Source organism: Numenius arquata, chromosome 7 (genome assembly GCF_964106895.1).
Source record: "Numenius arquata chromosome 7, bNumArq3.hap1.1, whole genome shotgun sequence".
Lineage (NCBI taxonomy): Eukaryota > Metazoa > Chordata > Aves > Charadriiformes > Scolopacidae > Numenius > Numenius arquata.
In genome coordinates this window covers 61,141,139-61,168,758 of record NC_133582.1, presented here as the reverse complement: position 1 = coordinate 61,168,758, position 27,620 = coordinate 61,141,139, and the positions used below count along the sequence as shown (strand labels likewise).

At 43.9% G+C, this 27,620-nt stretch overlaps 1 protein-coding gene across 1 annotated transcript; it reads right to left on the bottom strand.

The window, feature by feature from the left end:
• Positions 1-713: 713 nt before the first annotated feature.
• Positions 714-14,045, bottom strand: ASNS (asparagine synthetase (glutamine-hydrolyzing)). Its single transcript, XM_074150778.1, has 11 exons — positions 13,763-14,045; positions 11,342-11,579; positions 10,199-10,384; positions 9,775-9,876; positions 7,542-7,669; positions 6,638-6,764; positions 5,191-5,297; positions 4,771-4,871; positions 3,827-3,908; positions 3,412-3,567; positions 714-2,186 (listed from the first exon to the last, which is right to left on the bottom strand). The coding sequence occupies exons 1-11, from the start codon at positions 14,009-14,011 to the stop codon at positions 1,977-1,979; spliced, it is 1,686 nt and encodes a 561-aa protein (XP_074006879.1). The 5' UTR covers positions 14,012-14,045; the 3' UTR covers positions 714-1,976.
• Positions 14,046-27,620: the final 13,575 nt, after the last annotated feature.

The following is a 27,620-nucleotide window of genomic DNA, read 5'->3' as shown; positions in this document are numbered from 1 at the left end:
ACTGACTTTAAATAAAAACGAGTAACTATTTTTGTGCATTGCCTGCACCCAGACACAGGCTGATTCAAAGGCCGCCCAGGGCAGTGCTGAAGTCCCCATCCCTGGAGGGATTTAGAAGCTGGGCAGCCGTGGTGCTGAGTGACACGGGTCAATGCTGGGTTTTTGTCAGTGTGAGGTCGCTGGTTGGACTCCATGATCTGAAAGGCAGCATTTATACCTGTAACAATAAGAAGGTACCAATCACTGTATCTTTCCTCTGCATGTCAGTAAAAAGCTAAAATAATTCAGATCACCAGTCTGGGATCTTGCCTCCCGACATAAATGCCCAACGTCTTCGGAATTAAAAAAATTGATTTGGATTTCCTTAAATACCTGACAATGTTGCAGCAGGAAGTGTGCTGGAGTAATGACCCCAAAATGCGTTGAGCCAATTTTTACTCCAGGAAATGCCATTTTCTTATCACGTCAGCCTTAGGAAGTTTACAGGGAGCAGTAAATCTTTACACATCAGTACCTATTCAACATACTCTATACTCCTGGCCCAACTCAAAATATACTTTACTACTTCAAGAAAATCCAAAAAGACAAGCACTACGGGCCACAGCTGGAGAGTTCATGGGCTCCATGGTACCACCAAGAGGTTCCGTAAGGTTTCTGGAATAGAGATTCAAACGCACGATTAGGGGGAAGGAGTAATAAACAGACAATTTTATGAAGATTTTAAACCAGAATTACTTATATTTAATCTTTTAATTAACATTTGCCTTTGGTTTCCTAGTCAAGAGGGACGACCAACTAGACTTCTGTCTTCACAAAGAGCATGACGCTGATCAAGTCTATCTGCAGCTCTCATATATATTTTTTGACCACCCTTCTATTACCTTAAAAAAAGCAGCCCCCATGCCTAAGTAGTTAATAAAAAGTTGTCCTGGGTAAAAAGTCGTGTGTTTTTCAGTAGGGTATGAGAAGTTCTTGAGGTTTCTGAAGCAGCTTTTTTTCCCCATTTTTTCCAAGCAAGGTGTCTGATGCCGTTGTCTTCAAGGATGCTTTGTCTGACTAAAATCTATGGTTAACAGGGGGGGTTCACCACGCAGTTGGCCACACACAGCTGAGCAGCAACACGGTCCACCTTTTCATCATACGGATGGAAAAGCCCCCACAGGAAGTGAAAAAAATTCTTAAAGTGGTCATGTAACTTCCATCAGACTGACACGAATCATCCGGTTAACACGCTACTTTCAACAGTAATAAATACATTTAAAAATTGAAGCCCTTGAGTTAGAAACAAAGATAGAACTCGACTTTCTCTTGTCTGTTCTGCTCTTAAACAGTCACAGCATCTTCAGACTGCTGGTATATTTACAAGATTCAAAACACAATAACAAATAAGATTCCCATTCATTTAATTAAGTAACACCCGGCACCCCCACCATGATGAACTCTAGTAAGCACCTGTGCATAGCCATGAATATCTAAATACCTTTTGAAAACCAGACCAAGGTTCTCAGGAACTCTTAGAAAGACATTCAGAATAGAATAATGCAGACAAATGATCCAAATCCCACAGCCAGGAATACAAATCACTAAATAGGTAGCATCAAATCCCCCTTTGCTCAGAGGGCCTGCAGTTCGTGTCGCTCAGCCTTATTCAAGTCCTGAAAACAGAGCTCACATTAAAATATATTAAATGGCTGCAAGGCAAATGAATACAATCGAGGTCACATAAGGAACAGAGCTGCCAAATAATGTAGTTCCCTTGGCCATAAAGTGTTTTCCCCATGAATTACAAAGTTTTGGTACAGCAGGGTGGATTTTTCATCATATGCTAACCACAGAAAGCTCTTATTTCCAACAGCATTGTCAAAATGCATCTTAAAGACCATTTAAGCCTTAGGTTTGCATAAGTTGCTTAGCTTTTTTTAAAGCAGAGTGCCTGCAAACTGCAGCGCTTGGGTTTGGGGGTTTATTTCCACAGCCTACTCCTGGGCAGCCGATTTGTAGTGCTTCAGCGTGCGAGCAGAAGGGTCCGTGGCTTTAACCCATCTGGGCATCCAGTAGTGGGGCAGCCAGTTGCTCCGCCCTGGGTAATGCTTCTCAAAGATCTGGCGGTAATAATAGCTCTCTTTTGTTCTAGGAGGATTGAAAGGGTATTTCTCGGCTGCCTTTTCCAGCAGGAGGTCATCAACCTACGCAACACAAGCAAAACTCAAGTTTAGCTGCAAATACATTTAAAATTTTACAAGTCAATTTGCCGCACATTAAAGACATACAAAAATTCACCAACCACTGACAGGACCAATGGGTTTAAAAAAAGAAAAAAAAGTCTATTCTAGAGGCAGAGGTTTGTGACAGGTGAATTTTTGTCATAGGCTCCCTTGATCTTTATGAATACATAACTGATTTCTAGTGCTGTTAATATTTCTCTCTGCATTATATGCGAAGCCCATTTCTCTTTGGGTTACTATCACCTTTGTTAGCAAGCTCACAAAAACTTATCTCCTACCTTTCTCTTTGCTGTGAATCAACCGGAACAACTTAGAGCCATCTTTTTGCCATATAAGTGGCTTCCTGGTTTGTTTTTTTTGATTCTCCAGCTCAGAGAGAGCTGCTGACTCTGCTGGAATAACCAAGCTCTTAGCAACAAAAGACCTGGGACGCACAGGCAGACACCTGCAGTTGCTAATTTGGCTAGGAAAGGGAGGTGGAATAGTTGCCACGAAATAAATCTGCCCCTACTTTCCTGCCTGTGGACATAGAGGAAAAAAATGGGAAATAAGCAGCTGGCGGTAGGACAGCCCGTCCACAGGCTCAACTACGCTTATTTCCATATAACAGAGCTCTGGTGTAAATTGGGTGTTACTCCTTCCTCTCGATTATTAAGCTGCCTCTGTACAGCAGAGATGATTATCCTGTGTCTGAAACCAAAAATGCTGTAAGACTTCATTGGTTAGAAACGCAAGCAGGGGCTTTCAAAAGCAAAAATGGCTAGGAAAAACGAATGACATAAACAAGAAAGGACGTTACAAAGTCATCGTGCTATTACCCAGCCGCAGAGTAAGTTCACGCAAGTGCCTTCAGCTGAGGCAGCTGCTTCGCGTGTAACCCAGACATTGCTTCTGCCGACACACAATCTAATTTGCAACCCGGATACTTAAATGATGTTCATTTCCTCACACAGCCGTTTCTGTCAGGCCCCAGCATTTCTTTCTCTCTAGGATCTCAAATGCCTTTAACCAACTCGGAGGGCTGGAAGGCCGTTGATTAAAGTTTATCTTGCTCCTCCACCATGAAGCTCAAGTTACTGTCACACCCAAATTTATTCTCCCAACTAAGCGTGTGAGCTGCCTCCCCTCGGCAGCCACATCCAACACACCTAATCGTGAAAGACAAAAAAAAGAAGGGGTTTTTTACCTGTTGATCAATATAGTCCTGCAGAATAGAAAACCAGGATTTCTTTACTGATGCTATACCATCACTGAAAGCTTCTTTGGGTCTCCAGAGTATTTCTTTGGGAAGCAAGTTGGAATCTTCAAAGGACTGTCTTAAAAGGTATTTTTCAACTCCATTCTGTTTGCAGAACAACAAACAAGGTTGTGAGTCTCACGAATGGCAGCACAAAGATCTGGCTTTAAAAAACTTAAGCAAGGGTTTCCTTTCAGAAGGTCTGGTTGGAAAAGGGTTCCCAGTAGGTCCAACAGTCCAGCAAAATATTTAAGAGTGTACTTGGTTTTGGACAGAGGACTTGCCCATTGAATTCAGCAATTTGGTCATGCTTAGAACACGTACTTGTAAGCTTATACTTGAGTCCAACTCCAGTTTTACATACCTTTGGGATTCGCAGTTCTGCTGGTAGAGATAAATAATAAGAAGTAAACCGATGATCCAAAAATGGGACTCTCAGTTCAAGACTAAACAGGGGAAAAAACCAGAAAAGATACTGAATTAATCCAAGTCATCTACTTACAAACTCAGTAACAGTTAAGCTTTCCCTGTCTTTCACATAAACACAAGGTCTTCTGCTTTTACTGTGAAGAAATTACACTTGCATATTCATGACTATCTGCATTTAATTCATCAATTTGGAAAATTAAGTATATGGTCTGCACATATTAAATGAAGATCCTGATGGCTTACAATGCCATCTGGTGGACAGCTGGTGCATCCCATTTGCTACTACTACTACGATGATTGTTTAGAGCAGTTTAGACCCCGACAGTAGGAATGAAATTATCCTGCATCGCAATATTCTGAATCACTTAGTAATTCAAATGGTAACAACATGTCAATAACTCGAGGTTGTTCAGCCTGGAGAAAAGGAGGCTGAGGGGAGACCTTCTCACTCTCTACAACTCCCTGAAAGGAGGGTGTAGCCAGGGGGGGTCGGTCTCTTCTCCCAAGTCACAGGCGATGGGACAAGAGGAAACGGCCTCAAGTTGCGCCAGGGAGGTTCAGATTGGATATTAGGAAAAATTTTCACCCTGCAAAGGTTATTAAGCCTTGGAATGGGCTGCCCAGGGAAGGGGTTGAGGCACCATCCCTGGAGGGATTTAAAAGACGGGTTGACATAGTGCTTAGAGACATGGTTTAGTGATGGGTTTTGTCAGTGTTGGGTTGATGGTTGGACTAGATGATCTGAAAGGTCCCTTCCAACCCAGGCAATTCCATGGTTCTAACAACTGTTGGAATTTCCTCAACAGCAGCAGAACTTTTAAGATCTCCTTAGGCTTTTAAATCACACGAGTCCTCAGCATCCAGGAGACTAGGTGTTACCCGTGTGCTGCCGTAGTTCTGTCCGCACGAAGTACATCGAACAGGTAGAGCTCTTTGAGAAGCCTCTCACTCTCTTCTGCAGCTTCTTCGGGAGACGGCGCCTGTAACCAGACACACGCGTGTAGCACACAGACATCACACAGCTGAGCAGAGGAAACCGTTACCTGCTGTCCTGTGTTTGAGTTGTAGCGATTACCGAGTCATCTCAGACTACGTACATGAACTAACAGTCTCGGGCATTTCTGAAGAATATTATTTTTTAAGGCGATTAAATGAAATGCCTTGCATTTTATGCCACCTCAGAAGAAAGTCTCATCAAATATATGGCTGTGGCAACTGTCAAACATCACACCTTGAGATTTTTCAGTTGAAAGGGAGAACAAGCAGCTCAAGGGCTCTCTGTATAGGGAATATGTTTACCTTGTGGAAATATATATATCCTTGTGTCAGCTCATCTGATCCTTCTCCTGAAAAAATGACCACACTGTCCGTTTTCTTCCGTATATATTTGGAGACAAGATACATACCTTAAAAAAAAAGAAGTTATTAAAATACAGCTACATGTATGATGCTACATATAGGTAGTAAAGTTGCAAATTTAGCATTTTAGAAGTTTCTCTCCTACACTACTTTCTTCCAGCAAACAACTGCAGTATGCTAAAATAACATCTCATTGTTATTCAAAGCTATCAACAGCCACACAAACTAAGTGCTGCAAATACATCTAAACTGTGTACTTACACTTAGCCCTCAAAATATCAGACCCTGGGTGGGAATGCTGGAGGATTCCCGTGGGAACAGGTACAGGAGTTGTTCTGACTCAGTTCGAAATTAAGCACATGATTAATTCCAGCACAATCCTGAACAAACTTTCTAGCTTTGGAGAACAAAACCACCAGCAAAAGTTTCTGCTTCATGCTCTGCCACAGTGGGTTGAACTGGATGAAGCCCTTTTCTCAATCTTTTTTTAAAAAAGAATTATTAATTAATCAGAACTATGCCTTCCCCTCATTACATCTTTCCAGACAACGTGCTCTTATAACAAAAGTATTAGAGATCTAATGAAAAGGACCTAGTTTGTTATTTCAGATACTAAGTAGCGATCGCAAAAGAAGATGACAGAGGAAAAGTCAACTTCATTTTTTAAACAAACACTTCCAATATTTCCCATTGCAAAGTCCCAGCTTCACGTACCAAATTCCATTCAGGGAACTGGGTTTTAAAAGCTGTATTGTCTATTTGGCTTGTTAACATTTTTTGCAATGTTTTAGGCTGACACAAGATTAACCGGGTGAAATGTGGCTGGTGTTACACAGAAGGTCACACTGGATTAGGGTTTTTCGCCCTTATCAGTCTGGCAGCGCTTTGTGAAAAGCTGATGGCGAGTTCCTTCATTTCTCAGAATCACACACACACTATAAGAAGCCACCTGGCCTGAGTGTACGTGTGTTACTAGACAGTGACAATAAATAAATACTTTAGTATTAAAATTATGCAAGGAATAGGGTCATCACAGCTGCTTTGCCATCATAACATTCAGTTCCCAGATAAGCTCTAAATTCCCCCCTTCCTCCAAGATTCAGCCTTAAAGCAGAAAACCTAGACCTGTCGATCTAATGTTTCTCCTTCACACAACTTTTGGGTTTTGTCCCAAAGTTTCAGCTTTTGACAATTGTTTTCTACAGTCTGTGACTTTGAAACTACTAACTGGGTTTGCCTCAGCATGGCATCCCAGACGAGACCGGTGAGCAGAACTTGGGATCACAGTTCCCAGGTTCTGTGACAGCTAAAGGATCTAGTAGATAACCACATGATTTTGCACAAAAATTTAGATATAAAGCAAAAATTGCTATGTAAAAAATCTTACCAATTGAAGCTCTTACTGTTGTTATATCATAGGTTTCCAAGGAGAAGATAACCTCCTCTATTGCCTGAATTCCCTCCTCAGAGTTAAATATCACTTCATGATGTTCGCTGCCTATGTGTGCTGCCACCTGTTTGTAAAAAGTCACAAGAATGTATTGCTTTTCAATTAAAACATCTTTTAAACATACATGGTGTGTTCAAAACACACACATTGAGTGAAAGCATCAGCTGCCACAGTGAGAATTATATCACATTAGGCCAAAAAAGATGATACCAAAGCAGCCCCCCTGACTCACAGGGGTACATTCACCAGAGGGAACACAGTCTCCCTAATTACAGCGTTCAATCATGATTACAACAGACCATCCAGCTGCTTACCCAAAGCATAACAAAATCTGCAGAGGCTCTAAATACCCCGGATATTTGCCCTGAAGAGAAAAAGCAGCTCAAAAGCCATGACAGCCTGGAAACCTAAGGGGCACCCCAGACGCCAAACAGTTTGTACAAGGCTCTTAACTCAGTAAGCTAACGATTAACTTACAATATTTAACACATATACAAATGCCATAACATGGGAATCGTAGCACGGAGATTTACCCTGAAACCCAGAGGCAGAATTCAGACAACTCCAAAGTATCACCCTGTTGGTAACAAAGCAACGGGAGTCTGTCATGAATATCTTCCAAACGCAAGTGAAGACAGGTAAGGCTCAATCACCTTGTTCGTAAGATTTCACTAAGCAGCAAACGCTGTACTAAGTGATTTACTGCAAACCTATTTACTTCGTAGCAACGCATGAATATTCAGTATCACTATTAATACCATACCGTGAAATTTAGCACCATTAATACAGACTGTTTAGCATTCAGCAGCTGAGAATGAACTGAAAGCAAGACTGACCGTACCTTTCTGGCAGCCAGTAAGTCGGGGCTGTTTTCCATTCCAATTGCGAAGGTTTGTAAGGGATAACTGACGTTGATTTCTTTCATCAGCTTCAGAAGAACTGCTGCAACCAGGCTGGAATCTAAGCCCCCTGCCCATAAAACAGATTATTTGGTTAGGTGTTGGACCGGTTTTTTTATTTCCCCTTAAGGGCACTGGATCTAGACATTGGAATCTCATGAGTGGGCTTCATTTTTAAGCCATGTGAATCCAAGGTACTTCTACAAGTGCACATTCACCTCCGCTTAACAAGAGAATCAGGCACCTTCAGTGGAACATCTTCAGTAACAGCTGCTAGTGCTTTTGGTGCCAGAAGCATCAGTGGAAATCCTTCTTTAAGCTACACAGAAAATGTTCTGAAAACATGGTGCCACTGCAGAACATGACCCTTCTCAACTCCATTATAACGGGATTTATTCTCCATTTCAAAACTGTTCCCTACCTTCTTCTTACCTACACGTTCGATACTCTACTGACAGAACTAGGTACATTTTTGTGATTTGGTATTTGAATGAAAAGAGAATTAAGTAGAAGAACAGAACTTTTAGTGTAAGGATTCCACTCTTCCCCAGTCATTTTTCAAGTGTTTCATACATTTTGAGTGGAATTAATTGTTTAATATCACTTCAAAGCAAAAAGGCTCACACTAGTGATGTTCTTTTTTCCCCCCCTCGTCTTTCTCAGAGGGTGACAGCGAAAGGATGAACAGTTTGGAAAACAAATAAATAAATAAAAAAAACAACCAAAAGATGCCCAAGGTGCCCAGATGTACTCTAAGTCTCCACCTTTTTATTTTCATGAGCTGGTTTTGCTAACCCTTGGTGAGTTCTGCTTGCTGCTGCCCTTTGAAGCACTGAGCAAAGCACAGTACCTGTTCTCCCACACCTGCAGTTCTGACAAGAGTGAGGCAAAATCTTCTTCTCTTCATTTTCTACGGCCTGCATGTGGTTTTTCAGCTGAGTGAATTAGCATCCAGTCCCACCCCCATCCCCTCTGTGGGCGTGCTACCCACAGAAAAATCTCCTTCTGTAGAAATCACATGCAGAGTCTGAGAAAAGGAGAGCCCAGAAATCAAACAGAGCGCTTAGGACGCGGAAATCAGGGAAATCAACACCTGAGCTCCCACTGTGAAGTTGCAGAACTCCCACCACGGCTGGGAACAAAAGCATTTCTCCAGCAGTGATGCTCCAAGCATACCCAAGATTGTGAAGCACTGAGATAGTCTGGTATCATACCAGCACAAGCATTTGGTTTTGCTACCAATAAATTCTGCAGGTGCATCTGAGGAGCTGCTGACTGAGATCTAATTTCATATATGAAATTAGGGTCTTGAACAGGCTTTTTACTGGGGCTGGGATCTCCCAACTCTGCCTATCTCCCAGTTTCATTTACCTCCCTCCTGCTTTTTACGATACCATGATCCAACAGTATCTCCCAGTCAGCTCTCTCTCATTCAAATACACATTTAATAGGGTTCATGATAAATGAACGTAATTACTGATGTTCAGTGCATATCAGAACTCCAACCACGAGCACAAAGTGCTCCAAAAACCGCAGTAAATAAGATGCCAGTCCCATGGCTACAAAGTCTTCCATCTATAAAGCACCGATCTGGTAACCACCAGATCGCAACACCCATCAGAACAACTTCCTCTACCACAAGCCATGACATCACCTGAAAAAAGAGTGTAGCAAATAATTTTGCCCCGTAATTTGGTAAATCAAGGGCAGTCTAGGACAGAAGGTAAAGTAAAGGAGGTGAGAAGTAAGAACTTCAGTTCCTCCTGCAAGCTGAATGCGCCAAGGCCTTTTTGTATCTTCACTCACTGCACAGTGAATACAAAAATTACATTTTTTTCTTAGACACCAGCCTAAGCATAAATTTTATATGTTTAACACTATATTGGGTGATTTTACAGTAAGAGAATTGTATTTCTTTCTTAGTCAAAAATGCTCAGTGTCTCAACAAGCCAACATACCATCCCAGAGTAAACTTTAAAAGCGTGACACTTTCAAGATACTTATAAACTTGAGAACTCTATCACAAACTAACAAGTTCTCTGTAACTAAAAAGCAAATGAAGATTCAGATCGCTTCAGGTGCATCACAGCAGAAGAGCCAGCGTACATTCCTCTGACTGGTGGATCATGGGCAAAAGAGAGACAAAACATGAGAATTGTGATTCTTGCTACTTACCAGACAAAAGACAACCAATCCTTCTGTGGGCCATCAAACGCTTTCTAACAGCGTTTTCAAACAGAATACGGATGTTGCTTTTCACTGTTTCAAGATCAAAGCCTGTACAGAAAAGCAGAGGAAGACAAAACCCCCCAAACCCCAAAAAGTATTACTTAAGACTTTGCTGGATTATGCAATTAGGAAAATAAAGATATTTGTCTCAATTTCCTTTGATAAGGAGGGCATGAGATTTCAACTATCTTTGTACATGACTGCCTACAGAAACAGTTCTCAAGTTCCTACATTATAAAGGTTCTTCCACGTTTGGTTTTTTTTTTTAAATGACACATTTTTTAACCAAACAATGCAAATTTTATATTAAAAGATTATATATGGTTAAAAAAGTAAAAAAAAATAAGTAGCAAATGCTTTGCTGTACTACCGGAAGGCAGAGTTTCCACTGTATCACATGCAGCATGGAGTGGTTCCTCTTTATAGCTATGAAATTTTACTAGTTCCACTGATGCAACCTTGCCAGAGGGCTTTAAATCCAACACTTCATAGTGACCCGGGAGAAACGGTTCCACTTTAGAACATAAGGATGTTGAATGCTTTAAGTTGATAAGTCCTACAGATAAAATGGGAAAAAAAAAGGTCAGTTTTTAACCTAGGATGGTTGAGTTATACCTCACTCAACAGCCTCTGTACTAAAACTATATACAAATATTTTCTCCAGATTCTAAGTTCGGTATTAAAGAATATCATTTTGAGTCTGAGTTTGCCCTGGCTGGAGCACGACTCTGCTTCTGGCCGGTTGCACACACAGATCTGAGCCATTTCAAGCTGAGGCAGAAAGCAGAGAAAGGGAGCCAGCAAGTTTTACTAATTGGCAAGTAGCAATTTATTCCTGTGAGCATTAAGTAATCGTGAAAGTCAGTTTTAGCCAAAGTATATTTTCGGCAATAAACTCCCTTTTGGCACTGTTTGGATTTTTTTTTTCTGCAAGTGTCAAGACTAGAGATAATTGCTAAAGAAAAAAACCCAAACAACAGGGTAGTGAGTGTGTCATCTCAAAGGAGAAAGATCATCATCAAATAAAGCGAGTGTCACTAGAAAATTACTCAGTGCTGCAGGAAATTTCAGTAGGGTTTAAAAATTCTTTGTTTTTACAGATCAGCAGTTCTTGTGGCATTCTTTCCCAGTTCACCATGGAACACCAGGAACAAATTCTAATATAATTCATTGTAGGGTACATCTAAATGAACTTTATAGACTATGTTTAACTTTGAGTAATATAAAACATCTTGGGCTCAATACTCCTGCGATTCCAGAACACAAAGAATTACAGAATTAAATAATCAAGTTATTTTAGAGATACTAAAGACAATTAAACATCTTAAAGGTTTACTGTCTGTGGTTTTTGTTTTAATGATGTGTAGTTCTTATACTACTAAATTCAGCTAATTTATTACTGAACTTACAGTTCACTTTCTCTTCACGTTTAGAGGAAAAGCCTGACAAAGAAGTTTTGTCTCTGACAACGATACTTAGGATTAATTAGGCACTGAACACAAACTGGTTTTACCTTTTGCCTCAGAACAGACACCCAAAAATCCATCATCAGTCAGCACCTTAAACAGTGGTCTGACCCCGTAGGTATCTCTCGCCAGAAACACTTTTCTGTTTGCAGTGTCCAGAAGGATGAAAGAAAATACCCCATCCAGCATGGATGCTGTTTGCTCTATTCCTCCTCGGTTGTAAAGATGAAGGATAACCTCACCATCCACTAACGTCTGATATTCAAATCCAAACTGCTTCTGCAACTAAGGAAAAAATAAAAAGAAAACCATGAATAAGCATTTGCAAACATTGACTGCTTATTATTTGAAAAAACAAACAAACAAACAATGCCATTCATGTAATTGTTTAATAAGGAAACTGAGGGGTTTTCTGTAAAAATCACAGTTCAAAAGTTCCGCCAAAGAAGGATATTATACTTTTGTGTTCAAAATATTACCCAGGGTCATCTCTCAGACAATGCAGATGGGACTCTGCAGCCTTAAGCAACTCACATTACAGCAAGTTTTCAGGGACACATTTCTATCTGTGGATGAGAAACTGCAAATACATGACCCAGGTCCTCAGGAGCATGAGCCTCCCCATCTCCCACAGCCAAACAGCTGAAGCAGGGAACCACTGCTTCCAAAAAACTAACTCGAAACAGGACCAGAAAACAAAAGACATCATTTAATTGTAGTCTCAAACCACTCGGCGCCACTTTCTTATCAAATAATAATGACGTTTAAGTAACACACCCCACCCCAAACCACATAGACATTGGCAGCATCTCTGCAGAGTAAAACACATCAGAAATAAACTTTGCTTTACTTAACCAGCCACTGCAATTCCTTAGGGCTTTTTTTTTTTAAAGCACAGAGAATTTCCTTCTGCCTAATCTTCCTCCATTCCTTAAATTAACCTTTTCACTCTGCCTGTGCAGATGGAGTGGGGGAGGAAGAAATTAGCTGCCAGACTTAAGTCAGACCAAATATCCTTCAATATTCTTAAAGTTCTTTCAATGTCTACCAGACAGGGGTAAAAATGAGGTTTCAATAAAACACTAAAAAGCCAAGAAACCCCACAAACCCAATGCTTTAGCACGTTAACAAGTTATTTGGTTTTAATTGTTATTTATGGTGCAATGACTTGGATCAAGTTGAGTCAGTATTAAAATAACTAAGTCACTGCCCTAAACAAAACACCTGTTTCACCAATGAACCTTTCCCAGGCAGGTTTCAGCCACAAGCCTGAAAGAAAAATCTCTTTATAAATAAAGAAGGTATAAAATGTGGGGAGAACAACCAAACAAATTCCTGTTGATGGCAATGCAAGCTTTGCGTAATTAAGTTCCCCTCAGGGTTGTGTGTGTAGCACAACCGAGAGGAATTCCTACTGCTTCCAACAGCAGAAACAACAAAATGCGAAATGGGAAATATTACAGACTGTTGGTTCAATACATTTCACATGGATTGCAGGAAAAAGCGTATCTTACATTTCAAAGAGACACCTAACAGCTGGAAAAAAAATTTCCCAATGACGTTGCTGGTATCACTGACATCACTAATAGCAGCCTAACTCTGACTTCAAAAATGTGGTATTAGAAGTACTATGTCATTTCAGATTATTCATACATTTCTGATACTACCATGCTCAGTCTGTGATTCATTTTAAGCACTCACTTTCAGCACGATTCAGAAGCAGTCAGAATTGTCAGCTGCTTTATATATCGAATTTGGATTATTTGAATCACTTTCCTTTACAAGTAACGCAGGCGGCACAGACATCCTGGGGGGCATTAAAAAGAGTGTGACCAGCAGGTGGAGGGAGGTCATCCTCCCCTTCTGCTCTGCCCTGGTGAGGCCACATCTGGAGCACTGGGACCAGTTCTGGGCTCCCCAGTTCAAAAAGGACAGGGGACTGCCGGAGAGAGTACAGCAAAGGCTACGAAGATGATCAAGGGACTGGAGCACCTCTCTGCTGAGCAAAGGCTGAGAGACCTGGGGCTGTTCAGCCTGGAGAAGAGAAGACTGAGAGGGGACCTCATCAATGATTATCAATATCTAAAGGGTGAGTGTAAAACATTTGCATTATGAAGAGAGAAGAGGGAGAGAAAGAGGCTTGGAGTTCCCCTCCCCAGGGGAAAAATAAAGAATGTATCTTTATTTTAAATTGATCAAACCTGAAAATACACGTTCCTCTTCCTGTCAATCAAAAAGTGATTTTTCAGTATTAAAGACTAAGTATGTTACAGTCTAAGCCACCTAAGATACACAGCTCACCCAGACAATTTACTTTCTTTTAAATACTAGTTATTTGATAACTTTTTTTTCCCCCTAATATTCTAGTCCACCGTGTTTTAAACATTTTCTGAATATTGGCTGGTTTCAAAACTAAAAAAAAAAAAAAAAAAAAAAGGAAAATACTGTAAGATCCATACAACACGTACCTGTTTGAAATTGTAGATTTCTCCATTGTAACAGAGCCACAGATAGGGGAATTTCTTCACCCGGATAGGCTGCATGCCGTATAACTGATCGACAACCGCAAGGCGGTGGAAACCAAAGCAACAGTTGGTGAATCCATTGACGTTCTCAAAACGAAAGGCATCAGGACCCCTGTGGGCTATCTTCATGGCGCTTAGACACTGGACAGAAAGGCATTCGTCGCTCCCAAACAGAGCCCAGATACCGCACATGGTGAGGCTGTTGGTCTACCTGGAAGCGGAGAACCTGTTCAATAAAAACGTGAACGTTACAAGCAAGAGCTGACACCTAGAAAACATATATAACAAATGTAGCCTATTAATCGTTTAACTATCAAGAGGATTGATCAGGATGATGGCAGACTGCACTAACATGAGGAAAAAACACGGTTTGCCCAGAATATGACAAGCAAACTTTGGCCAGCAAGAAATTAGGCTTAAGTTTACCTTTACATACATCAAGGTTGTCTATGATTTTTTTTTTAACAGCGCACAAACAGAACGAATAGTTACAGGGCATAGGGTTATGATCTGCTGAATAACATTGTAGAAACTGCCCTCAGGGACAAGTGAGCAGAACACAGTGGGCAGATCTTTAAGGCTCTTTAGATATTGATCAGTAGTAATGGGACCCCCTCTCAGTCTTCTCTTCTCCAGCCTAAACAGCCCCAGGTCTCAGCCTTTCTTCATCAGAGAAGTGCTTCATCCCCTTGATCATCTTTGTAGCCCTTGTAGCTCCCCGAACCCTAACGGTAAAGGTGGGCTGAGGCTGGGGACCTACAAGTCCAGTGATGGTGCTGGGGCCCTCAGCCTCAGCCCCCAGCTGTCATTAGCATCAGGGTTCGGAGAGCCACAAAGCCTACAGCTCCAGGGACACTGGGGCTGGAGAAGGCACACCAAGGGCAGCACGGCACCGCACCGCCATCGCTCCCTCCACACCTTTCCTTCCCACCTGGACAAGCGATGGCGCTGAGGAGCTCAGGCTCAGCACATGGAGCCGGCCTCTCCCTCCCTCCCTCCCTCCCTCCCTCCAGCTGGGCTGCCCCCACGCTCTCCGGGACTCTTCTCACAGCCGGACAGGTTCCCCCCGCGCCCGCCACCCCCGGGGCTCCCCTCTCCGCGGCTGCAGCGCGCCCCGGGCCCACCGTCCCCCTCCAGCTCACAACCCGGGGGGCCGCACGCCGGCAGGCGCGGCGGCAGGGCCAGGTCCTGCGGGAGGCTGGGCCGGGCCCGCCATCCCGGCGGCACCCCTCAGCCCGCACTACCGGGACAGGCCGCGGCCCCGAGGCCCAGCAGCAGCAGCAGCAGCCGCCGCCGCCCGCCCGGATGCCTTACCCCGTCGTGGCCGCCGGTGCAGGGAAAGCCGCTCGTCCTCGCCTCGCCGCGGCGGGTGATGAAGAAGGCGGCTCCCGCCGGTGCCGGCTCCTCCCCCGCCGCCGGCAGCTGCTGCTGTTGAAACCCGCCGCGAAGTTTCATCATGCGCCTCCCCGGGGGTCGGGCAACGGGGCCTGGGCCAGGAAGCCGCGGCCTGTCCTGGTTGTGAGGGCCGGCGAGGCCCGGTGGGCCCCGCGGCCTTTCCCTGTGGGGGGCCCTCTCAGGCCAAGAAGTGCGGGGGTCTGCCGCCTCCCCGGGAGCGTTGCTGGGCTCGGGTGGGCAACCTGCAGCCATCAGAAACCCTGGCATTTTGCCTGTTGCCACCTAAAGAGCTCAGATACCCACATCGTGGGTGAAGACTGAGGGGGGATCTGATCAACGCCTATAAATACTTGAAGGGAGGGTATCAAGAGGATGGGGCCAGTCTTTTTTCAGTGGTGCCCAAGGACAGGACAAGAGGGAACGGGCACAAACTTGAATGTAAGAAGTTCCACCTAAACATGAGCAGGAGCTTCTTTACCTTGAGGGTGGCAGAGCCTTGGAAGAGGCTGCCCAGAGAGGTGGTGGAGTCTCCGTCTCTGGAGACATTCAGACTCCCCCTGGACACGTTCCTGTGGGACCTGCTCTGGCTGACCCTGCTTTGGCAGGGGGGTTTGACTAGATGATCTCCAGAGGTCCCTTCCAACCCCATGTGATTCTGTGAATCGTGGTTGCCTTCAAGCTGCTTTATGTGGTTCGGAAGGGAGCGCTTGCACCTTTGGAAGCGTTTACTGAGGACTTGGCTGCGCAAAACTCAGTTCTGAATAATAGATGCTACGGGTGGAAAGGGATTTTGATGCCTGCCCAGACTTCACCATTGGACAGTTCTGCCTTTTTGCCTTTGAGAGCACTAAAGTAAATGAAATTCGATTATGAAAGACTTAGATGTGAAGTGCTAAATATAAACCTTCATTCTCCACACATACTTCAAGAGAGCCATTAGTAGAAATTTGCATGCGATGCACTTTCGTAGCCAGCTTCAGTGGGTTTGAGTGTAAAACTGCAGTGCTGTGCATAAAGTTCTTCAGGTTGTGCAGACCGTCAGCAGTAGGTGTGGTCTGTGTGAAGAATTTAAAAATGGCCTTTAAGAAGCTGTTAAAAGGATATTTTTAGGCTTGAGAAAGAAGAATGTGTTGGAAGTGTCCTATGCATGAGAAGTAGACTCCGGCGCTGGTCCAGAATAGAGGTGGGAGGTTTCTGCTGAGCACAGCTTCACCTGAACATCTTGGACGACCCAGGCTTGCTTTGGGCAGCTGCAGGTGCCGTGAGTACAGTGCTCCGAGCTGCCCACTGCCTGGAAGAGCAGAGGGAAGCAACTTGCAGAAAGCAGCTCAGAAAAGCTGGGCAAACACAGCCAGGGAAGAGTGAAACCTCCTAAAACCTTGAGTGCTGTGTCCAGTTTTGGGCCCCTTGCCACAAAAAAGACATTGAGCTGCTAGAGCGGGTCCAGAGAAGGGCAACGGAGCTGGTGAGGAGTCTGGAGAACAAGTCTTGTGAGGAGCGGCTGAGGGAGCTGGGGGTGTTCAGCCTGGAGAAAAGGAGGCTGAGGGGAGACCTTCTCGCACGCTACAACTCCCTGAAAGGAGGGTGTAGCCAGGGGGGGTCGGTCTCTTCTCCCAAGGAACAGGTGATGGGACAAGAGGAAATGGCCTCAAGTTGCTCCAGGGGAGGTTTAGGATGGATATTAGGAAAAATTTTTACACTGAAAGGGTTATTGAGCCTTGGAAGAGGCTGCCCAGGGAAGTGGTGGAGTCCCCATCCCTGGACGTATTTAAAAGACAGGTTGACATAGCGCTTAGAGACAGTTTAGTGATGGTTTTTATCAGAGTTCAGTTGATGGTTGGACTAGATGATCTTAAAGGTCCCTTCCAACCTGGACAATTCTATGATTCTAAGTCCTCCTCAGTGTCTGCACCCTTAGGGTACACTGGGTAACAGCCACATATTTATCTTCCCCTTTACTACCACATTTCAAAACCGGGGATAACTGCTGCATTTTATGATGTCTTGCATGTTTAAACCCCTATTTTAACAGAGTTTTATATATGGGACTAATGGCAGAAATGCCACACACAATCTGTTTTTAAACATTGGCAGTGTTCCTGTTTGGTAGTTACAATAGTGCAGGTAATAACTGATGTGCTCCTTTCATTTTCTGACCTTTTCTCTGGTATCGCCAAGTAGCCCGGTACAGTCCCTTCACATTAAGTGTCATTCTTTGATATCCAGTCTTCTCTTTCAGCGTATCCGTGGACAGCACTAGATGTAATTACACCCCAGTCGCACAGCTCTGTTCTCAGTCACATCTTCCCTCACGTTTTTTTCTCCTTTCTGCAGACATTACCATACGTAATAGTTTCTCCAAAGCATTTTCTTTCCCACCATACTCCTTTAAAGATGATTTTTTTCCCTGCGTTTTTGTTGAGAGGAACTGCAGTTGATGCCACCTGGGTGGAGAGAACAGGTCTGAGTGTAAATACCAGGTGCCCTGAGTACTTAAGAGACTTTCCACTTTGAGTAACCATCTGGCCTCAGGCTAAAACCATTTAAGAATGGCAGAACAACACTGTAAGAAAGTTCCTGATTAATTACTTAAGAAGTGCTTAGATTAGTTTTGTTTCTCAGCAAAGAGGGTTCTCTGAAGGCAGCACGTAAATAAAAGGTCAAAGAGAAGAGGTAAATGAACACAACATGGAACGAACCGTTGGAGGTAGATGACTTACACGGAGCTGGTCGCTGGCAGCTCAGCTCTCAGTTGAGCCTTGCTCATAACTGAAGTCTGTGCTCCTCATTTTTTCCCACTAAAGATGAGTATCTTTGCTGCATCCATCCTGGAAGACTGGAAACGTGCGAGTTTTGTGAAATCTGTTTGGCGAGGAGGCAGAAATGAGGGGAAAGTGGAGAAGTCAGAGGCTGTCAAGAGAGACAAACAGTGAAGGTCTTTTGCTGTCATGGTGATGACTAACAAGTTAACAACCTGTAGTACCTGGGGGGGTTACAGGGAGGAAGTAGCCTCCTGAAGGTACCTCACATGGTTTCTGGCTTTTTGCCTGAGAGAACACGATCGAGCTGGTTTTGTGATGGGGGCTCTCCCAGCTCTCTGTCCTCATCCTTTGCTCTCACCGGAGCTGTGCAAGAAAACAAGGTCTGAAGTAGAAAACAACGGCCAGACTCAAATATTAGAGAAAGACTTTCCTTTTTTCTGTCAGAATCAAATGCATGTAGCCTCCAGGTTCTCAGACAGGAACTGAACCCCCTTTGTTGATGGTGAAGGTTGCCATGAGTGGATTCACAGGCCAAGTCGTTATGACGGGCAGGACATCCAAGCATCAGGAATTCTATCCATGTGCCTCGGCTCGGCCTTGCACCAGCCCTTTGCACAATTGCTAGTGAGCAGCAGCAGAACACAAGCACGCCCTCTGCACCCCGCCGGACCATCTACACAGTTGTGGACCACTAAAGATGCTTCAGCACCAACAATTTGAGGGATAATTAGGGTAATGCTGAAATTTCCATTGAAAAATGGGAGGGTTTGGCTGTGGGAAGAAGGGGGATGTATCTTGTCTACACTCTCCTGACTCCCTTTGCATCCAGTATCCATTTTTAGCTTGGCCAAGTACTTTCCATCTGGCCTTGACAACATCCTGAATTGCAACAGCAATGCTTTTTGTTTTTTCCTTCTCCAGTCCTAACTTGTGTCGTAACGGAGTCCTTGGAATAGGCGGCTTCAAGTTTCCAGATGCTTCAAACTATGCTTTTCTCAGCTCTCGGTGTCTGAATGTTCACAGTGTGAGCTGGGCATAGATCACCATGAAGTCTGTATTTTCCAGCTTGATTTTTTTTAACTTGATGTATTTGCTACACAAAATGTCACTACCCATCATCACAGGCCCAGCTGAGCGGGATGTGCTGTTATTGATTTTTTTGTTTGTCAGCATCTACAAATGACTTTGGTGTTGAAGTCTGTGTAGCATCCTTTATGCGTTTACATCTTCTGTTCCTGAATGCGCCCTAATAGTAATCTAATGCCGTTCTTGGGGCTGGGAGTTAGCAGACAGCTTCATTTCTGCCAGGAAAGAGTGACTTTAGACAGACGTTGCTCCATGATTCAGCATTGTAGCAATAACAGAAAATCAATTGGCAAATGTTCTTTCTGGCAGCAGCCTGGTAGATTTTCTGGGACAGGGGCTAAGCCTGAAGGCAGAAGGTTCTTTCTCCTAATGGAGCCCCACAGCAGCCCATTATACACTGGGAGAGATCGGTGGTGGGCAGGACTTGCGGGAAGGTGGGGATCAGTTCCTCCTCCTCAATCGTGTGGGTTGACAGTAAATAACACATTTCCTACCCTGGCTATCTTTATAAAAATAAAGGCATGTTGGATACCTGTACATTTACCAGGCAACCGCTGCAGTGCTGGGTGTTCTGGTACCACATCTGGCATCTGAAACGTAGAGTTCTATCTCAGGGATACGCATACGCAGAGAGCAAAGGCCTTTTCCTATTTTGGTTTTCCTTCCCCGGGAGAACAGTAACACGATGTGCTCTTAAAGTTTGAGTGCTTGCACTCGAAGCCTCAGGCAGATCCATGCTTTAGTCCCCGTATCTGAGCAGGGAAACAAAAGCGAGAAGAGAAACCGTCAAATTCAAAAGCTGTTTGGAGATCTGTAGCTTGAGGCGCGGGAGGCTCACGTTTGCGTCTCCTAGTCTGCCTTTTGCCCACTGGGACCACACCACATGCCAGCGAGCCCCGAGCTTCCAGCTTTTAAAGAATTTACCCACCTAACAGAGCTGTTTGTTCCTATAATTTTGAATATGTTTATTTTTCTTTTTTTCCTCTCTGTTCTTTTCCTTTTGGAAGACGTTTAAAGGACACGCAGACTCCTTGTCTCTCCTCCAGACAAAATCCTCTCTCTCATGGTATGAAAAGTAGTTGTCTCTCCCCCTGGGAGTTCCTTTTGCTTATAGTCTCTCTTATTTAATCCTTTTTTCTTTTCTTTCTGCTTCATTATGTTAAGCTTCAAAACAAATAAGACTCCCTCTGACCTCGGAGGTAGAGGTCACAGCGCTAAAAGAAAATCTTTTCTAGAGCCCGGGCATTGAGAACTTCAGTAGAGCAGGAGGAAGGCACGTCTAGCGCAGCAGCAAGGGAGAACACGGAGTAAGGTGATTTGTTATTCCCCGCACAAAAGAATGCTGCACCCTTTTTTTTTTTTTTAACTTTAAACCATCCCAGCCCTTCCATCATCCCCCGTGTTTCTCAGCCCAGAGGAGAAAGGGGTGTTGAAAGAGCTGTTGGCCGCCCGGCGCACATGGCAGGCCCGGCATATGGCACACCAATGGCTCTATTGTCACTGGCCCAAGGCCACAGAGGAATGAAACATTGCTGACTTCTAACTGAATAGTGGTCTTGGCTAATGAGAAGGAATCCAGGGTAATTTATTCTCTCCTCCCGGGGAGAAGGGGTGGGAAACAAACCACAAACCCAAAGAACTATTACACACGCTTTTTTAACCACTTGCGGAATAAGAAAGAAAAATTAGTCAGTCTGATATTGATTCTATAACAGAAAGTGGAATAATTCTCTAGAGGGTTTTTTTGAGCCATAATGGTAGAAATAATTTAAACTCTGGTTCTTTTTCATACAGTAAGAAAGATTAGGTGTCAGCTGAATTAGCATTTAGACTAACTGTTGCAGTCAATATAGCAGGATTAACTGCAAATTACAATCTCCAGTTCACTTTTTCATTGTAATTCACCCATTGTGAGATTTTACCCAGTTCAATAGGTGTTTTGTTTAATACAAACAAGATCCTTTTCATCTAGAATACAGCTAAATTCAGCTGTAAGAGACATGATTGGCTGGTATAAAGCTGCAACAGCTAAATCCATGCTTGAACATATGTACCAGAAACTTAAAATACATTGGAATGTATTTTTCAGCTGGAATAACTGGACATAATTCTAAGAAAGTTATTTTGACACACACCAGTTGTGCTGCTTTAGTCTTTTAAAGCACTGTATTTAATTTTGTGATTTGTGTCTGGAAGACATCAAAAGTGGCCAGTTAAATGTGCTTAAATACATATATATGCTCTCCTAAATACAATTAAGAACAAGAGGAAGAAGAATAACAATTATGGAGCACTGCACGAGGATCTATTTATTTTTTTTTTAAAGGAAGTTAGATGGTCTTTGGTTTATAAAAGACTGAGAAACTATTCTAAAACATATCACTGCATCTGCTCTTTCCCATCACTAGGTCGAGCTATTACCTCAAAATGAGAAACCGTCACCCTGCCAGCCCTGATGTTATCAGAAACAGAGGTGTAGAACGAATAGAACAAAGGTCTGCAATGAAATAACCAGACTGGAAAATGTAACACTTTGCAGCATGGAAAATAAACAACTGCGCTATCACATACCCTAAGCCAATTATTTGCTTTAAAAGAAAAAAATATGATAGCGAAAGTAATTTTTTCCCATTTTCTCACAGAAGTACACACTAAAATACAGCTCATTTCACAGCATGTATTGACTTCTTTCTAATTCTGTTAAATCAAGTAGCACTGAACCCTTCAAATGATCGCCTTGTTTCATTATCATAGATACTCTGCTTTTTTCCTAGGAATTAATTCTGAATTCTGTACAGAGGTAAACTGTTGTTGGTACTGCCATGATATATGAACAGTAAAATGGAATGCCTTTCCTCCCTATTCTTCTCTAGTTAGGAACTCTAACAACAGACCTTGTAGCCTTGTGTCTTTACGTATAAAGAGAAGAATGAGAATTCTAATTAGAAAAAGAGGAGAAATCCTAAAGAGAAGAAAAACAATTCTAAAGGAGCTCAAAATGCAGTGTCAATTCAAAAGGATTAGAAGAATTAAACTATTAATGATTGCAAAGTAGAAGAAGAGTTAGTTCTGCCTTCTAATTCTTACTGAACAATACCTCATCTCTTGTCACAGATGCCAGATAATAATCATAGAATTTTCTAGGTTGGAAGGGACCTTTCAGCTCATCGAGTCCAACCATTAACCCAGCACTGACAAACCCACCACTAACCCATGTCCCTCAGCACCAACTCTGCCCGACTTTTAAATACCTCCAGGGATGGTGACTCAAGCACTTCCCTGGCCATATTTAGCAGGATAATTTCCAGTATTAATTCCAACATTTTTATTAAGCTTTGTTTTGTTTTTTTTTTTTAGCTGACAACAATCCGCTGAACCTCTTTGCTTTTGCCAGGAACAGGTATGAGATAGGCAAACAAAAGCATTTATCCCCAAGTGTTGGCTACACCTCAAACTGTTCTGAAATGCATCTCTTTTATTTATTCCAGAATTTATTATTTTACTATTATTGTAGGATTTGACAGAGAAAATATTTGCACACTTGCCCTATCTAACTTTTAAGGTGTCTGTATATTGAAAATAAATGGAAATATGTATACAGAAATATATCAGTAACACGAATAAGAGAGGTGCATTTTCCTAAGTGCTTAAGTAGGTTTTGCCAGGCCATTTCTATAAATAAATCAGGGCCAGAAAGTACATTTAAGTACGGGAGAGGCTAATTATTAACAGACTCATCGGTGTGATTTATGTCCATGCCAAGTAGCATTCCTTAAGAAAAACCTCTGGGCACGGTTTACCAAGTAACACTTGCCAAGAGCTGATTTTAAAAAGCAGTATAGACATGGCTGAGGTTTCACCCCGTCCGCGGTCCGGCCCTCCCAAGGAATCCCAGCAGAATTCCTAACCCCTCGGTGCTCCCGCCTGCCCTCCCACCGCATCCCACAGCCCTGAAAATCAGCATCATTTCCTCAGCTTCACCATAGGAAGATCTCGTTCGGCTGCAAAACAGCCCTCAACTTACTGTGAGCTGAAAAATATCGTAAAATAATTATGTCAGGGAATGGTCCCTGGTGCCATTTCAGCCATAGAAATATGGATGGAGTCCAGAGCACTCTGAAGGAGGCTTTGGGGCAGGTCTGTAAGCAGGACAGAAACCTTGTGGGAACTGCTTTCCTTGCAGAATTTCTGGAATGATGGCTTATTACATTTTGTCTGTTATTTCAAACTAAAATACAAAGAATACATTTAATATTCTTTAATTTCGGTAATGAACAAATCCCCTTTACTTCACTTGTTTTAAACTATTCTTTAAAATATTACATTTTTAGCAATATCCAGTGATTAATTTCTTATTCTGCCACTCAAAATGTATCACTCAAGTTTTTGGCACACACTGAATACTAATCTGTAAATTGACAACGGCTTGTTTTAAGTCAGTTATTTGCTGCCAACAGATCTGGGTAACAGGGAGCGTACATTGTTTAAAAGCAGACAGTACTTCTAACTTCACAGATCACTAATGTGGATTATTACACGGCGATTCCGCTATTGTTTGTGCAAGAAATACAGTGAGTAAAGTTCCGTATCATAACAGGATGTCTGAGTTTCAGGAATCAGGGTGGGCATGGATAATACTCGTGCTTGAGCTGGTTCGGTGTGTCTGCAAGTACAATTTGTGGGTTCACAAGCTGACACAGAACAGGTAATTGGGTCTTTAGAGAAGAATCAGTCAAGTTAGTAGGGTTGTTTAATAGATAATATTAAGCAAATAAGGCATTACATTTTATTAGGTTGTCTGTCTGACTGAACAGGAGCGAACAGAGAACACAAAAGTAGCTTTCAGTTAAAATATATGGAAATTACCCATTAATATATATTTTTTCATGGTCTTCCTGACGATCCAGAAAAGTAATGGCATAAACAGAGTCAAGAGAAGACAATTTACAATTGATAAAATGTTAAGAAAACAAAATACTTACGAGTAGAAGTATGTAGAAATTGGTTCCCTGTCAGCCACTAGCGTGTAGAAAGCTGCTTACAGGAGGAAGTCACAGTTTCACCACAGATACTAGATATGCAATTAAATATTTAAATGTTATGCATGTAGTCAGTGACTTGCCAGATCGCACAGCCTCACGACAGCCATAGCATTTTACCTTCCACCTTTCTTATTTAGAAACCTGCACTCTCAGACTCCTGCGCATGGAAATGAAGAGAGTTGAGAGCAACTGCTGATCTGAGTGGGCTTTTGTGGTAGGTACGTACTCTGGAGGGCTCTCCAGAGGGCTTAGGGGTGAAGATGATCAGCCGTGAAGCTCTCAAAGACCCACCTAGTGAGGAGTAAAGAGATTAAGTGCCTGCTACCCTGCTCCCTGCACCCTTTGGAAGCATGCAGGAACCAGTCTTTATGCTGAATACGGCTAGCCCTCCTAGGTAGGGAAAGATCTCTTTCTTTGCTATATACTGACATGAAGACCAAAGTGATTTATTTCCTTTTAAATTAAATGACTAAAAATTTAATTTCCCTCTCACAGAATGATATGGGATCGGAAGGGACCTCTGGAGATCATCTAGTCCAACCCCCTGCCAGAGCAGGTCCACCCAGAGCAGGTCCCACAGGAACGTGTCCAGGCGGGTTTGAATGTCTCCAGAGAAGGAGACTCCACCACCTCTCTGGGCAGCCTCTTCCAGGGCTCTGCCACCCTCACAGGAAAGAAGTTCCTCCTCATGTTGAGATGGAACTTCTCATGTTCCAGTTTGTGCCTGTTACCTCATGTCCTGTCCCTGGGCACCACTGAAAAAAGACTGGCTCCATCTTCCTGACACCCACCCTTGAAGTATTTATAGGCCTTGATCAGATCCCCCCTCAGCCTTCTCTTCTCCAGACTAAAAAGACCCAATTCCCTCAGCCTTCCCTCTTCAGAGAGATGCTCCAGGCCCTTCATCATCTTTGTAGCCCTCTGCTGCACCCCTCTCCAGCAGTTCTCTGTCCTTCTTGAACTGGGGAGCCCAGAACTGGACCCAGTGCTCCAGATGGGGCCTCCCCAGGGCAGAGCAGAGGGGAGGATGACCTCCCTCCACCTGCTGGTCACACTCTTCCTGATGCACTCCAGGATTGCATTGGCCTTCTTGGCCAGAAGGGCACATTGCTGGCTCACAGTCATCCTGTTGTCCCCCAGGACTCCCAGGCCTTTTTCCCTCGTTTGTTCCCAGCCACACACACCAGGAGGTAAGTAAGTGATGTGAGTCTCATTGTCATATTACTGTGATACCAGCGTGTCCCTGGGCTTTCTCAGGAACAGAGGAGAATCTCCCATAGATGTGGCACATTGATATGGATAGGGACGATGGAGAAGCAGATCTGCAGGCTCTGCAAGCACGAGAGAGCACCGAGCCTGCTCCCCCTCTCTGACCCAGAGCAAGAGAATGGCTTTTTCCCTCTGCATGGCCACCCAGAGGGAGTTTGTTATGCAAAGCAGCGCTGCACAGCAGAAAGGGTGGAAGTGTGTTTGCTCCCATGGAGGGGCACCTTCCCTTACTCTGAACAGCCAGAGACTGCTCATCTATCCCTGAGTTTTAAAAAAAAAAACCCACAACTGTTTGTATGCACAGTATGTGAATATCTCCATAAAGTGTTAGACAAGCCATTACAATGCGGCCAAACCTGTCACATTTGTTAAAGCCAACTTTGTGTACACCAATAATTACAGACTTCTGTTAAATGACAGTACCTTCCAGCCTCTCTCTTTTGGAAATCTTCCTTTCAAACTAGCCTAACAAAGAGTGAAACGGCTCCATGACCACCCGGGTATGAAAAAGCACAGCACTTCATGCGTGGATATACACGTATGTCACATACACGGGCCACAGTCCTCGACAGCAGAACTGCCATGATGCTTTTGAGTTCACCAAGCAACATCAAGTTTCACATTCAGCTCGATCATACTGCATTACCTGCAATATGAGACATTTTGAAAACTTCAGCTTAATCTATTTCAGAATTTTAAGGCGTGCCCTGCACATGGGTGGACAGAACTATCAAAATCTGGAAGGAAAGGAAATGAGAAGATAAGACACCTCTATTTTTTCAGACGCCTTTGTGATTTCTATTGCCTTTGTTATTGTTTATAGTTGAATTTCTTCATGCCAAACCCCTATAACAAGTGTGCTCACGTCACTTCTTCCCTTTCTTCTATCATTAAACTATCTCAAGGAGATATCATTCACCAAGTTGCTTGTAATATTTATTTTAAGGGGGTAGCAAACTGTGGGATGGGGCAGGAGTGAGAAACTATGACCGGAGCCATGTGGGACATGGGAGCTTCTTAAAAAAAAAAGCCAGCATCTCCTGCATGACCAATCATCCAGAGAAAAAGAACTGAAAATAGAGGACAAAAGGGCACACTACCGAGGGATTAATTGTTTTGGAGAGAGGGGAGGCAGAAAGCAAACAATCTATAGCCATGAAGAAACAAAGCTGTGGTTTGGACTGAACCTCTGGAGAGGCTGGAGGAAGGAAGGAGAACCATGGGGAGGGAGAAGATGTGGTGAGACTTTGAGAGCAGTGTGTGCAGTGACCTCCATTTACAGAGACACTGGTGGTCCTCAGCACGGGCCAGCTCCTGTTTGCATGTACCTGCACCCTAGTCCTTTAGAAAAAAATAAGAAAAAAGAAGCCTTTATTAGCTACAGAGCTGCATTAACTACCCACTGTTTGCAAAATGCTATCCTTTGGTTATGATATAATGGAAAATACATTTTAAATATATAAACCCTCTTCATATTTAATAGATTTTTTTTTTTCCCCGAGGAAAGCTATCGAGAGAGCAACGTCAGGGATGTTAAAAAGGTAGGCAGCATTAGGAGAGGGAGATAAGGAGCGATTTCAGAGGGTGCAGTTACCTAGCAACGTCCCTTCCAGTTGCCTAATGGTATTTTGGAAGTGCAGAGGCTCCAGACCGGCTGAGGTGAAGGGAACCAGGGGCTGGGAAGCGGCGGAGCCCGGCCCGACCACACGGCACAGGCGACAGCAAGCAGACAAGAGCCAGGTAAGGCCATCGCAGGGGTGGGGGTCGGGGGGGGAACAGCCCGAAGAGGCACCACGGCCCCAACACCTCATTAACAAACCTTAGGGTGCTCCAGGGACGGCGATGCTCTTCCCTCCCCCGCCTCCCCCACCCCCTCATGCTCTCCCCTTTCCCCCTGTACCGTTTTTCCACACACACACCCCCCCTACCCCTCAAGGCCCCGACCAAGCCGCCATCAAGGCCTCCAGGCGAGCTGCGGCCACCCCCCCCGTTCCCCGGCCCTCACGGCGCAGCTCCTGCCCGCGGCTTCACCCACCGCCGCCGACCTCCCCTCACGGTAGGGGCGGGCTCTACTCGCGGCCTGGGCCGACGACGTGGCCGCGCTCCCGGCGGAAGGACGGACAAACAGACGGACCCCCGTCCCCACACGCGATTCCCGCTCGGGGAGGGGGGACGACCCTGCAGCACTTCCCGCCCCCTCCACCGGCCGCTGCCACGCGGCGGGGCCCGCCTGCCGGGCAAGGGTTA

Bases quoted from the DNA above. Each gene is read 5' to 3' on its own strand.
- ASNS (XM_074150778.1), bottom strand. From the start codon at position 14,011: ATGTGCGGTATCTGGGCTCTGTTTGGGAGCGACGAATGCCTTTCTGTC. The intron at 9,877-10,198 runs GTAGTACAGCAA...TTTTCTGTACAG, and splicing joins AGTGGAAACTCTGCCTTCCG to GCTTTGATCTTGAAACAGTG. The intron at 3,568-3,826 runs GTATGTAAAACT...TTCTGCAAACAG, and splicing joins CAGAACTGCGAATCCCAAAG to AATGGAGTTGAAAAATACCT.